This window comes from Melozone crissalis, unplaced genomic scaffold, assembly GCF_028551555.1.
Source record: "Melozone crissalis strain CALT ecotype California unplaced genomic scaffold, PUWL_Pcris_2 ptg000027l_1, whole genome shotgun sequence".
NCBI lineage: Eukaryota > Metazoa > Chordata > Aves > Passeriformes > Passerellidae > Melozone > Melozone crissalis.
In genome coordinates, this window is record NW_026535805.1 from 68,051,819 (window position 1) to 68,065,360 (window position 13,542).

The 13,542-nt window shown below is 35.0% G+C and overlaps 1 protein-coding gene across 2 annotated transcripts in view; it reads right to left on the reverse strand.

The window, feature by feature from the left end:
* The window catches only part of CSMD1 (CUB and Sushi multiple domains 1), a 1,069,501-nt gene that overhangs the window by 90,007 nt on the left and 965,952 nt on the right, over positions 1-13,542 (reverse strand). For both annotated transcript variants that reach the window (XM_054280127.1, XM_054280126.1), the window contains exons 47-48: positions 4,510-4,698; positions 218-364 (exon numbers count right to left, since the gene is read on the reverse strand). In XM_054280127.1, coding sequence (XP_054136102.1) covers positions 218-364; positions 4,510-4,698 — 336 coding nt within the window. The remainder of the gene's footprint in view (positions 1-217; positions 365-4,509; positions 4,699-13,542) is intronic.

The following is a 13,542-nucleotide window of genomic DNA, read 5'->3' on the forward strand; positions in this document are numbered from 1 at the left end:
CAGAGAGGAGTGTAACTTGGAGAAGTATTAGAGATCTGGATATCTCTGGCACACTGGGAAAAAATGGAGAGACCAAGTTCTGTCCTTAAAACAGAATGATTTAACATCCTTAAAATAAACATTATAAAAAATTATCTTCAGATAAACAGACATTATATTAGAAGTGGACAAGAGCATATCCACAAAATACAATTTTAGAGAAAGCACGAATAGTCACCTGAGTAACGGATCTTGAATCCTTTCTTGCTGGTTGCATGATCAGTTGACCAGCGGAGATACAGCTGATTCATTTTGCTTGTGAAGTTCAGTTGCCCAGTATGATTTCCACTCAAAGCAACCAGTAAGGGGCTTTGCCCAGAAGAACCTTCAGAGATGAATAAAGAAACTACTGAAATTTTAAAGTACTATGCGTTTAAGTAATTTTTTCAATATTGTAACTAAGCTGCGAATGTGAACGTGATAGCATAGGAAATAGACACTTCCTTGTCAGAGAAATAACAAAGAGATCTCAATTTAAACTGTCCATCTGGTTTTAGGTTTTCACTAGAGAGCATTATAATTGCTTTATATTTCCATTTGTTTGTACCTAGATAAAAATCTAGGTAAAAACAGATGGAAATATAAAGCAACTAAAGATTTCTCCATAAAACCTTTGAAAAAAGTAGTTGTTTAAAATAAAAAGAGGTATTAATTTTTATTTGACACAAATAAACTGAATGAGGGTCTGTGTCTGCTCCTTGCCCTTTTAAATCTATTATTTATTTAAGCTCTTTTCTAACTAGTGAGTGGTAGCAAATTATACTTCGATAGTGTACAGCTTGTACAATTTAAACACCACCATATTACATAATGAAAACAGAAGCTAAAAAGAAAGCTCTGCCATGTGTAAGACAACCACAGTTTCATTTGGAATACACATATGTACAAGTGTTATGAATTTGCATGCTTCACTAAGACTCAGTTCTGTTAATTACTATGTTTATTATAGTTCCATTTTAGTGTAGTGTTTATTTATGGTAAATACAAGATGCTGAAAAACTGTATCCTGGCCCTAAACCAATATCTTCACTAGAATAAAACCATAGAGGCCCAGATAATGATTTCAGGACTATTTATATAACAACATATATAGAAGAGAACAACAACAACAAAAATCCATTTATCAATCCAATCTCCAACTGGAACCTTGCTAAAACATGAAATGGCTATTTTTTCCTCCATATGAAGGTAATGTTTTCTCCAGCTGAAGCACTCTCACATGCTCACCATGTCCCTTGCTCCACGTTTTATCAAGTTTAAGAAAGCTATGTCAACCAACATTATCTTGGTCAGAGTTACTATTACAAATGAAGAGCTTCTTCATTCATTTTTTGCTGAGTTTGAGCAGCTACAGCCTGAATAGGTCTTCTTATTTTACATGAAAATAGAAAAAAAAAATGGAATCAAATGAAAACTAAAAATTGAATACAATAAAATTGAAAATTGTTATCAGCCCCAACCAGTTCAACAAAACAAAAAGTATCATTTTTGACTGGGACATTTCAGGTACAAAAGAGAGGCTATGGAAGCCAAAGAAACCTAAACATTAAAAATACTTCCCAGCTCTTAGGAACTGCATTTCAGTCAACCTAATACTACAACTAAGTTAGCATTATTAAAAAAATTCTAAATAATAAATGCATGTACAAAATAAGAACAAATAAGCATTGCTTTAGGCACAGGTTGCTCAGCATGCCATCATAAAAATGCTTCATGACTTGTTTGTCATATTGCAGAGTTAGTGTTTGATGATTGCAATGTAGGATAAATGATAAGGAATGGTAAGGTCAATTCCTATTTTTGCTTGAAAAAATTATTTAGAACATGACATTTGACTCAGTTTCTCTGTGCTTCACTTTGGATTTTGTAGATCTGTTTAATACCCTTGTTACAGTTTCAAATGTAAATGTTCTTTTAAAATTCTCAAGGGACTAAAGAATGGACTTCTACAAATAAAGACCTACTACCTACGATAATGTAAGAATCCTTATTAGTGATCATGAAATTATTTTGCAGCACCATATGCCATACCACATTTTTTAATCATTAGGAGATAAGAGGATTGATTCAATGTATTTTAGTTTTGCTTTGTTTTTCCTGGATTTGAGTTTCAGTTTCTGTATCTTACCTACCAGTTAGCTCTTCAAATGGTGTTCAGGAAGGTCAGCAGCATGACTGAGTTGCTCTTAAATCTGACATTTATTTAATTATTATTTCAGAGTTTGTCTATATAAGGAAAAAACACACTCAACTTCTGGTGTGGTGATCTGTCATAGGATGTTCTTTTGAATATTAGATAAATGTTGGCATTACCTTCTATTTTCAGTGATAGATTATTCTCAGTTTATTTCAGAGAGAAAAAAAAATTCTGTACTAAATGAATGCTATTCAGTGTAAATACCTGAATGCCATAAATTCAAGTTCTAAACACTTTAATAATTATGTCCATGTAACATTTATGGCTTCCCTGGTTTAGAATCCAGAGAGAGTTTTCTAAGGGTGTGACAGGTAAGTGGGAATGGCTCATGGGCTTGTTGCTCCTACTTGACCAGGCTGACTTTACTGACTGGCTGCCTACCCTGATCACCATCCAGCTGCTGAAGCGCCATAATGTACAGTGCAGGCAGGTGGGTGTAGTTCTTGCTGTGCTTTGCATTCCAAAGCTGCCTTATGAAGCAATCAGAGATGAGTGCCTTAGCAACACTAATTCCCTAAATATTTGTCTTGCAAATTTTTATACAGTTTCTCCATAAAGTTTGATGATGTATCTTTACCTTTTAGAGATAGATCAGTGTGGTTCTCCTAACCTAGATTAAATACACTTTTTTGGACTGCACAAGGCCCCACAATATGACATATATTTGTTTGCTGCAAAATGCTGCAGTATTTGAGTCTGAGTTATAGCCATCACTGGAAGCAGGACAGCCACATCAGCATTGTCTTCTGCCCCCTAAAACTCATGCTGAGATGTCTAACTAATTAGCAAAGCACATTGCTAATGTGGCCACAGGGACACAAACAAGTATCTCTGCAAGGTGCTGCAATGGACCATATCTGAATATCAACTTGTTGAGAGCTAGCTCAGGAATCTCCACATGGCACTATAGTTGAGAGTTTATAAATATGCCATTATCTTTTTCACTTAAGGTTGCTGGTAGGTGGTAGAAAAAATTACTTCTGCAGAGCTGCAGTAGAGATGAATTTGTAAGAATATTATTTCATGCCATGAAATTAAAGTGCTTAAAAATGTAGGAACGACATTAGTTCTTCTCTCAGATCTACTCTTAATAATCTGGTTTCATTACATTTAAATTCGGAGGAAAGAAAACAGAAATATACATCAGGAAAATCATGCTGTTTCAACTGAATTTATCAAAAGAAAAACAAAGTGAACAGACCACTAGAAAAGTTCCAGTAACATTCCATATTGTCTTTGATACAAAGTGGAATGGAAGAAAAGCCAGTCTTAATAGATTTTTTGCAGACCGTTCTCTGCACTAACCTGACATGGACCAGCATACATGTAATGAAGAAAAAAATATGCTATGATATGGCATTTTTAAAAGCATCAAAATATTGTGGATTTTTAAAGGATGTTTCTACCAAAAAGTGAAAAAAATTAGTAATTTTAGACATTAAATTCTAATCTGTCAGAAAAGTACTTAAAACAAGATACCTCAATAGATGTGACCTTTTAATATTTTTTCATGCTCTGAAACTCCCATAGTGAATATTCATCATTTCTATCAAACTTATCATCGATTCTAGGTTAATGAAGGAAGATATGATAATGGTCTCTAAATGAATAAAAATGTATTTAAGAACAATCAGAGGCAAGTTATCCTTGTCAATCAATGAGAACATAATAAGTCATAATAAGATCAGAATGAGGTAGAAAATAAGAATTAAGTAGGGGCCTTTGAGAAGTGACAATGCATTTTTCTGCTCTTTGTCCCTAAACAGATGAACACTTCAACAGTGATATGTTCAAACAGTGAACAACACTGGTCTGCAATGCTATGGAGAAAGCAGATAGGGTATTTGAACTCAAATTCCAGTATTAAGACTCAAATGATTTTATTCATTTGGACAAATGTAATTCAAACCCCAAAATACTTCTTCACCAGAAATGAATCATTTTGGACCAGCATGTTAACATCTCCTTTCAGACACCTGCATAAATTTTGCTGGAAACCGAAAACTGTGTGACTTTCCCAGGGAAACTGCAGTTGTTAATGCTCCTCTGTAACAATACCTAAGAAAATTTAAAACATTCTCTGTCTTGAATACATCTATAAAAACTTGCATTGGCTAATAGATTTAGATTTAAGGCAAAAGTAATAGGAATTCTGAATTATTGTTTTATTTTCAGATATATCACTCCATTGTGATCCCAAAAATTGCAAATCAAGGCCCATTACACCCAGTATTTGATCTTGTGTGATAAGATAGAATTTAAATCTTTCTTACCATCAAATACCTCCAGCTCATCAAACTGCTTTTCACTTTGAAACATTTCTACAAAAATGGAGATGTTATATCCTGGCTCAACCTTAATAGTCCAAGAACATGTCTGGGAGTTGGGGTAGGTGCCTGGATAACCTGGACTGAGGATCACTCCTGATGATTCTGTACGAATTTCATTTGCTGGACATTGTGCTAAAAAGGACACAAAAAGAATACTAAGAATAGCAATGAAACAAAGTGCTTCTTCTCCAGTAAATCCGTGCTTCAGGGTCAGTTTCCAAATGAAAACACGTTAAAATCATATTCTAGATGGAAGGGGGAAAAAATTCCCTATAATATGCACAGAAACAGGACAGCTTTTATAAACTTTGATTTAGGAAACATTGTATTAGTTTATAAATTACAGTAAAGCATCTATCTAGAAAGAAATATGTTAGAGCCTAAAGTGGTTCCAGTCAAGGAATTCACATATGTTGGTGCAATCATTCACAAAGGTGAGGTAAAAGTAAAACTTTTTATTTGGAAACTGTATTCTATTTGAGATCCTAAAAAAATGAACCAGCTTTAGAAATGAAGCCTGTTACATGAACGTGACAACATATTGAAACATACAGACATACCAGATTAATTGAAAGTATACAAGTTTTATGTAAAGTGTTCATTTTCAAGATAAAATTCTCCAAGTCACCCATGTAAGACGTTCTTAGCAACTACTTCCCCTGTATTTAAAATCTGATCTTTAAATTTCACCTGGTATTCATAGGTATTCATGATCTCTGCATAGTGAAAGGAGTATAATATATTAAAATACTGTAAATTTTATATCCTAAACATTGGTTTGATTAGGAAGTTTTGTCACTATTTAACATTTTGCCTCGCACATAGGGCTAATTTTTTCAAATCTCTTTCCTGATACGTTTTGTCCACGGTTTCCTAATATATGTTCATGTAACAATATTTTTGTGTAATATTCACAAATATATCTTGACAGAAATACATTCTTGGAAATCATCTGTCATAGTGCCCAACCACTGAAATAAAGGTTGTAAGAAAAGTGAAAACAAAACAACAGGGGGAAAAGTGATTAGCAGAAAAAGTATACTGCGGGGGGAAATCCACACGTAAATATCAGAAACAAACATTCAAAACTGGACCATTTCCCTCAGAAGACCCTTTGCAAACTTGGAGGTGAAATTTAGGTTCAGTTGTAGCTGAAAAATTTCTTCAGTCAGAGAGAAAAATGTCAGCCAGTGAAAAGGAGGGATGTAATATGAAAGTGAGAATAGGGCATCAAGCAGGGGAACAAGATCTGGGTTGGGCAAAAGATTGTACACAAATAATTTTTTTTGGCATATATCCCTTTCTGCTATCATTTGACAGCACTGGCTGCAGCAGACAGTATCCCTAAGAGGCAAAGCCATCTCTCATAGAAGATCCTAAGAGAGGAAAAGCCCGTGGAACAATGGTATATAAGGCAGTAAGAATTCTTTAGACAATAATCCAGGGATTACCTCTTGAGAAACACCTGTAGTAAAATAACACCCAGGAATTTCACATGAACTTCTGTCTAAGAATACAGCATTGCATGTGTTTAATGACAGTAGCTTCTTCTCTCACTCTCCTAAAATGAAACACACTGCTACTTTGACTACCTCTATTCTTCAAACTAATACAAGAATAACTTGGGAAAATGCTGTCAAAAGGTGCTCTGACTCATAAGTTTGCAGAAAACACAAGTAAATCAGCAAATTCTCAAAGAAAAAAACTGGGCAAAAAAAATACCATCAGATAAATAACAATAATTTTCCCCACAGCATTTCCTGTCTGACATGAATAAAAGTGCACATCACTGATGAAGGGTAGCTGACATGACACAGTTCCACAAACTGCTTTATCCTGTAGTTTCATTCCTTATGCTATTTTAAGAAGGGAAAAGGTGTTTTATACTGATCCAGTATCAGCTTACTTGAAATGTTTATTAAAAATGGTAACATTCATGAGAAAAGCTTGAGAATTAAAAGCCTGTCTTCAAAAATTACAAAAATTACAAAGTCAAAAATTACAAGTGCCCTGGAGAAATAAGTGATGTTGTTTGACTTTTCACAGCAAGACACAGTGATTCTTTTCAACACTGGAAAACTGTCACCTCTTTGGATAAATTATGGTTTAGAAATGGCTACAATAAACTAAACATGGCAAACAAGAAGTTGCATTGTATGGGTCACTTGGAATGGGACATGGGAGAGTAGGAAGTACATCTGCAGTGGTTTTGTAAACATGCCATATCTAAACACTAGCAGCGCAAATGCTAAGGATACAAATGTCTTTTGTTGCTTGTTTTTCTTCATCATCTTAGGGAGTTATGGAAATAACCATTGGTCAAATCACTCATGAAACCAACTATATAGTAGTCATTCAGATTTGGGGTGTGCAAAAAAAATCTGGATGTTACACAGATACAGTCCAGACAAGACTAAAGCCTGGTGATCTCATTACTTGGGAAATGTAATAGTACAATTCTTCCAGAGAAGTTTACAGCTGGGTTATTCCAAAAGCCTGTTATTGCCTCCTTTATATGGTGCTCTTTCAGCTAAGTTACCACAGATACAATTTTCAGAGAGGTGCCCTCTAAGTATCTTCTTAACAACTCACTGAATGAACTCTGTTTACGTACTCCAGTATATGAAGTTTTTGTAATTTTGGATGGAAGATTATCAACTAAGAATAAGATTCAAAATTACATTTTGAAAAATCTGAGATCAATGTATAGTCATCCCCAGAACACTGTCACTAAGTGCTGAGATATTGTTTACTAACTCAAGAAATACACTGCAAGCATCTTTAAAAAATTGAGTCAGGGAAGGAATGAAATGAAAACATAGAGGAAAGTCACCAATTCAGAGAAGTGAAAAATGTTAGTTTCTTTTGGGATAAAAGAACTGTCATAGAACAGGAAGAAAGACACACTCATATAGCACAGACACTGACTGTGATCATCTGAGAAACCTGTGGCAGTTCTCCAGAGAAGAAATGGTGAGAATGGTCTGCAAAAAGAAAAAGAGACGGGAATAGGAAATTTTGGAGGGGAGAGGAAAGGGTAAAAAACACACAAAAATTACTTTTCCTGCCTCTTTATTTCAGCTGCTTTGCTCTTTGACTATCTAGTTTTTCTTGTGAAGACATCAGGGACAAAAAGGGAAGGAAAGAGACAAGGAAATAGCTTAGTTACTAGGTATGAAAAAATAACAAAAAATTATTTCAAAAGCATGCAAAAATTATCAATAACAGTGAAAAGCTGCTCTTAGCTGTCTCGTTGCTTGCAGCCAATTCTTAAGAAGGAACCTGAAACTAAATTATTCACCACAGGGAAAATGTGCCTTTTGCAGATGCTTCCTCATGCCCTTCTCTCATAATTGAGGAAAAATATGATGCTGCTTTGTAATTAAGAACATTTATTTGGTGAGTGAATATTAAAAATCAACAGCCTAAAGGTCAGAGCATTTCCTTGAACACATCATCACATGTACACAAGAAACATCAACGCAGTGATGCCAAATTGATTTTTGCCTTTTTGCATTTATACATTCTTTATATATTTGTAGCTCTGTAGCATATTATTGTATAACTATATAGATTTGTAGCTAGCATTTCACCTACTCTGTTAGACAGAAAGACAGAACACATTCCTAGAGACCTGAATCCTCTAGGGACCAAGGGTAAATTCTCTGGGGACCCAGGTTAAAATGGCTTCTCAAGACACTTTTTCATAAACAAAGTTTAGTTAGCATCTAAAGGGGGGGGGAGGGGGGTTCAGAAAAGGGTAAAACCATCAAGGAATTACCTCAGCTCTAACTGGGAATTCTTGTTAGTTATGCTAATTTGTGAAACATAAAATTGTGTCTGCTTTATGTTTCTATGTTCATCTTCAGCACATTTTTGGCATGTATTCCAGTGTGTTGTGCACCATAAAGGATTCTTTATAAAGGTAACTGCATTTTTATTACCTAACTGTGTCTGAGTTTTTCTCTGACTGCTTTTTAGGACTGAAAAGACATCAGCAGGACTGCTGTAGGAATTTTTTTCTCCACATATTCTATTGCATTCACTTACTGAACTTTAGAATTTTACTAACAAAATAATTTTCAAAAAGGAGAAATAATGTTTAAGTGGAAAAAATAGTGTACCTCTCTGAATCAAATCAGTGCAAATAGTGATGCTAAGGATGATATTGTATTCACTTATTGAACTTCAGAATTTTGCTAATGAAACAATTTTCAAAAAGGAGAAATAGTGTTTAAGTGGGAAAAAAAATGTACCTCTCTAATACAAATCAGGGCAAATAGGGATGCTAAGGGTGAAAGGAGCTATGAAATATTCCTCTGTGGTACTGAGACAAAATCAGCATATTCCTAGAGCAGAAAATTCAAGTAAGATCAAAATTATCATGTCCTTCTAACCTGTAAACAGCTCAGTTCCTCTTTTGTGCTAGAACAGAAGTGACCAAATATTTTTAAACCCTGAGCTATAGCTTCAGGTCTTCCTATTGCCAAGATTTACTTCCTATGGCTAAGTCATTCGACAAGAAGCCCCTTCCAATCTAGGCTGTTCATAGCTGATGTACCACAGGCACTGATGAGAGGAATAGCTCTGAAGTAGTTCAGGGGAAGGCAGACTGTGTGTTTCCCCTTTGCAGTCTGGGAAGCTGCCTGTACCACGGGGCTTTGTGGCAAATTGGCACAGCTCACCTTGGCAGCCTTTATTGGCCCTTTCTGCCCCCTAATGAATTACTCACCAATTCCTCTCCAGTACAGCTTAGCTGCTCATTACAGAACTTAATCTCCAGGCTGGAAGCTACGCTTTATAAGATTTAAAGTTTTAAAGATTCATATGTCTAAAGACATATGAAAATATAAAACTGAGATACTGAGACAGTAAGACTTCTTCACCTTGTTCCTTAAAAAAAAAGGCACAGCCATTTTTCAGTATCACAGCTATACCTATAATTTCAATAAAAGTAAACTCCACAGTGTTATTATCTTGTATTCACCATACACACAACAGGTAAAAAAATCTGCTATTTTGGGCTTTTTTTTTTTAAACAATATTAGCTCTGCCCTTTTAGCATAACATTTAAAAATAGAATACTCATAAATAAAAAGTGCTCTGGTTGAGGCAGCGCACATACATATTTGGGCTTGATTTAGCTGAAATGGAGTTATTTTTCCCCACAGCACCCCCTCACAGTACTGTGCTTTATGTTGGTAGCTAGGAAGGAGTTGATAATGCAGCAGAATTTTGGCTACTGCTGAGTAGTGCTGGCACAGCATCAGTGTTGTCGCTCCAACATTCTGCAGCACCACCTCCCAGTGCCATCTGGGGGTGGGCAAGGTCTTGGGAGGGGGCTCAGTCAGGACAGCTGACCCAAACTGACCAAAGAGATATTCCATACAACAGGATATTGGCTCAGCAATAAAGGCTAAAGGAAAGAGGAAGAAGAGGGTGTACTCATTATTTACAACAGCTACATATAGTGAAGTCCTGCTTCCCAGGAAGTGTCTGGACATTGCCTGATGATGGAAAGTAGAGAACAATATATTTGGCTTTTTTGTCTTCTTGTTCATGCGACCTTTCACTTTTGGTTTAGCAAATTGCCTTAACCTACAAGTTTTTATCCATCTTATTTCCTTCTCCTGTCTCACTGAGAAGGGGAGAGACAGAGTGGCCAAGGTCCGTACAACACAATATTATACTCTTAATATTGTTCCTTTGTTTGACTAACACATTTACATATTTGATACCTCATGGACCCTCTTCTGTGAAATTACAGGGTGACTCAACTCCCTCTACATTTGGAAGTTTAGGAACTGATGTGAAATTTACCACTTGAGAAAATCTGAGCTGCAAAATAAATTAGATGTTTGAGCCCCAAAATATATTTAATAATCAATTATTTATAAGTAAACCCCATGAATATTAAAAGTAGCTACTGTAAAATAGTTTGGAATGATAACAGGAATAAATACTAAAAAACATGCTTTAGGCATATTGGAGGACACAAGTAATCTATTTTACATTCATTTTTAATAAGATTGTTGCACATGTAAAATTCCAAAAAATGTTATTTGTTAAACTTGCATAAATTTATGCACAGAGGCAATGCCTACAGAAAAACAACAGGAAATAACAAATCTCTTTATGTTACAGTCACTGTAATTGTGTGCAGTGGGGTAGTGTCATGAGAATGGTAATTCTGCATGTCAGCATAACATATTCTAGTTTTGAGAAACACATTCCTTAACATGGCTTTTGCAGAAATCTGATTTTGGTTTTTTGGGGAAGGCCTGACCAAGATTCCTAACTCTAATACTATTTCTGATATCCTAAACTTTGATTTTGCTTTTTATTCATAAATATTATCACCACATGAGGACAATATTATCACACTACCCCTCTAATTTAAGTATTTTGAGCAGCCATATTACCTTGCACTGAATACCCATTATCTGTTTAACTAGTATCTCAAATTTTGTGACCAGTACAGGAATATTTCTTTCTGTCACAACACTCATAATGCTTTAATGTACATCTCTACTCTTCCCTAAAAGCAACTAAAATATGAAAGAAATTTTTCACAAGAGTATAAAGGTATAGGATGAGAGCAGTGGCTCCAAGTGTAGAAACAGAAATGACAACAGTTCAATACTTTTAAGCATTAAGCCCATTCACAATGACAGGATGTTCTGCAGGGGTGCATAGGGCTCTGCATGCTAGAAAATACCTGGCAAGTTAACAGAGTACCAAATATCTTGAGAAAGTCTGTCCTCAGACAGGAAGAGAAAAGGAGCTGTAAGAAAACTGTGGTGTGCTGTGTTTACAGCTGCTCTGGAGGTCATCTCTTGAGAATGATGTAGAATTGGTCATGGAGATTCATTTTCTTGCCTGTCAGATATGTTATCAGACTCATATATAATATCCTAGAATTTGGCCTTCTATCATATAAATATATTTTTGACTACTACAACACAGTGGCACAGCCCAGGAAAATGGAAAGTGTTCCTGTATCTTTAAAAAATATGAAACTGAACTAACGAAGGACAATATGAACAATTTTAAATTACAAGTAAAATGTAGAGAAGGCAGGTAAAATATGAGAAGGCAGTTCAAAAATTAGTTTGAAATACAATATGAAAATTGCATAGCAAGTAGCAAAGTTTTTTCAAGTCTATGAGGATAAAATAGTTTCTTATAAATGCCATTTCATCCTGCACCACTCGTAAAGAAATAGAATAGGATTGGGCAGGGTATTGGGAAGGATGGGAAGAATGATTAAAGATATTAAATATCTTCTGGTCTATAGAATCATGCCATAAGTACAGTGAATAGAGGCCAACTTGCTACTGATTTTTTCCCATAAGAACTGGACAACATGGAAACAGCAGGTGCTGAGTTCAAAGCAGACAGAGAAACAAATTCACATTTTAAATAAATTGTATAACTTCTTGCACAAAAATTTGTGGATTTAAGGCATTTACATGGGTTCAAAATAGCACTGAGTAATTCTACTAAAGAAACAGCCCTACAGGATTCAAAATATAAAGAACATTGCTGGCTTAAGAGTGGCTTAGCTACAGTTGGGTTGAGGCCTTAATTAACTGCACGTTTGCAGTGATTTTCTGTCCTGCACTAGAAAATCATTAGCGGCCAGGGCTAGATATGTAACACTGGGTATATGTTCTGGTGTACAGAATTTCTGGTCTGATGCAGAAATATGTATTTCCCCCTTCAAATACTTAGGTTTACAAAATGAAACATGCGTACCTTCAAATATTTATCCATGAGTAAACACTATAAAGGCAGTCATTAAAAGCACAACTTTTAAATGATCTAGCAATATTTCGTGTGTTTCATAAATATCAGCTAGGTTTTTATAATAAAATAGGAATCACATTCAACGTTTATCTCCATAGTAACACTGGGAGGCTGGGATAGAAATAAAACCAAGTAATTCTACTTTCCAGAAAAGAAAGATACAACTTGGCTGAAGAAAGGAAATCGAGTGCATCCTAATTTACCTCAAGAAATTCATCCCTTATGTCTGTCCAAAATGACTGCCAGAATCTTACTCTAATGCCTCCAGTTCTATTGTCCACTGTCTCTGAATCACTCAATGGCACTTTCATTTTTCATTATCAGATTATTTCTTTTGATGTCATCCTTGTAACAAAGTTTTGCTGTATTCACAGGATACAGCCAGAGAAAGCACAGCCATTTGCACAGCCTCTGCAGGAATTGTTATGGATGGCTAACCCTTATCAGAAGTTCCTAATATCTCTGCAGATTTTACAATAACTTTTCGGTTTACTTCACGCTTTCATTTTGCATTTACACTCTAATTTTCATAGTCAAGAGTTAAGTTACTGCCGTTACTGTTAACTAAAAAATGAAGTCTGGATTTGCAGTACAATCATCTTATTAAAATATTACATTTATAACAAAGAAATACATTGATTAAAAAAAGAAATAATCAGAAATATTAATAAGTATTCAGTTATTCTAACAAGAAAGACATAAAAGTACACAATATTCCCATTAACTCTGCATGTTTTATGGCCAGGGTCTTGCAATTAATAATGATTCTTTTCCACTCAAAACAAAGATATGGAGTCCAATTTCTGAAGCCATGGCAGATATCCAACTAATTGTATGCACAAGTCTAAAAAGGGGAGGTAAAAAAAACCACTTTACCTCAAGTATGTGTGTTCATGCGGACAATTAGATGAATAAAATAAATTATGGCATCAATAAAGTAATAGTTTGCACTACAAATTCTTTATTAATTTTTAAATAATGAAACTAGAGAACCAGGGTAACAGGAGGGAAAATACAGCTATTATTACAGTGTCACAATAATTGTTGTGCTTCCAGGATTACCACTTATGCATATGGATGTTCTCACCTCATGATGTGGAAGATATTCCATCCACAATTCCATATTATAGATACAAGTTAAACTTGTATAATACAGAAGAAAGAAAT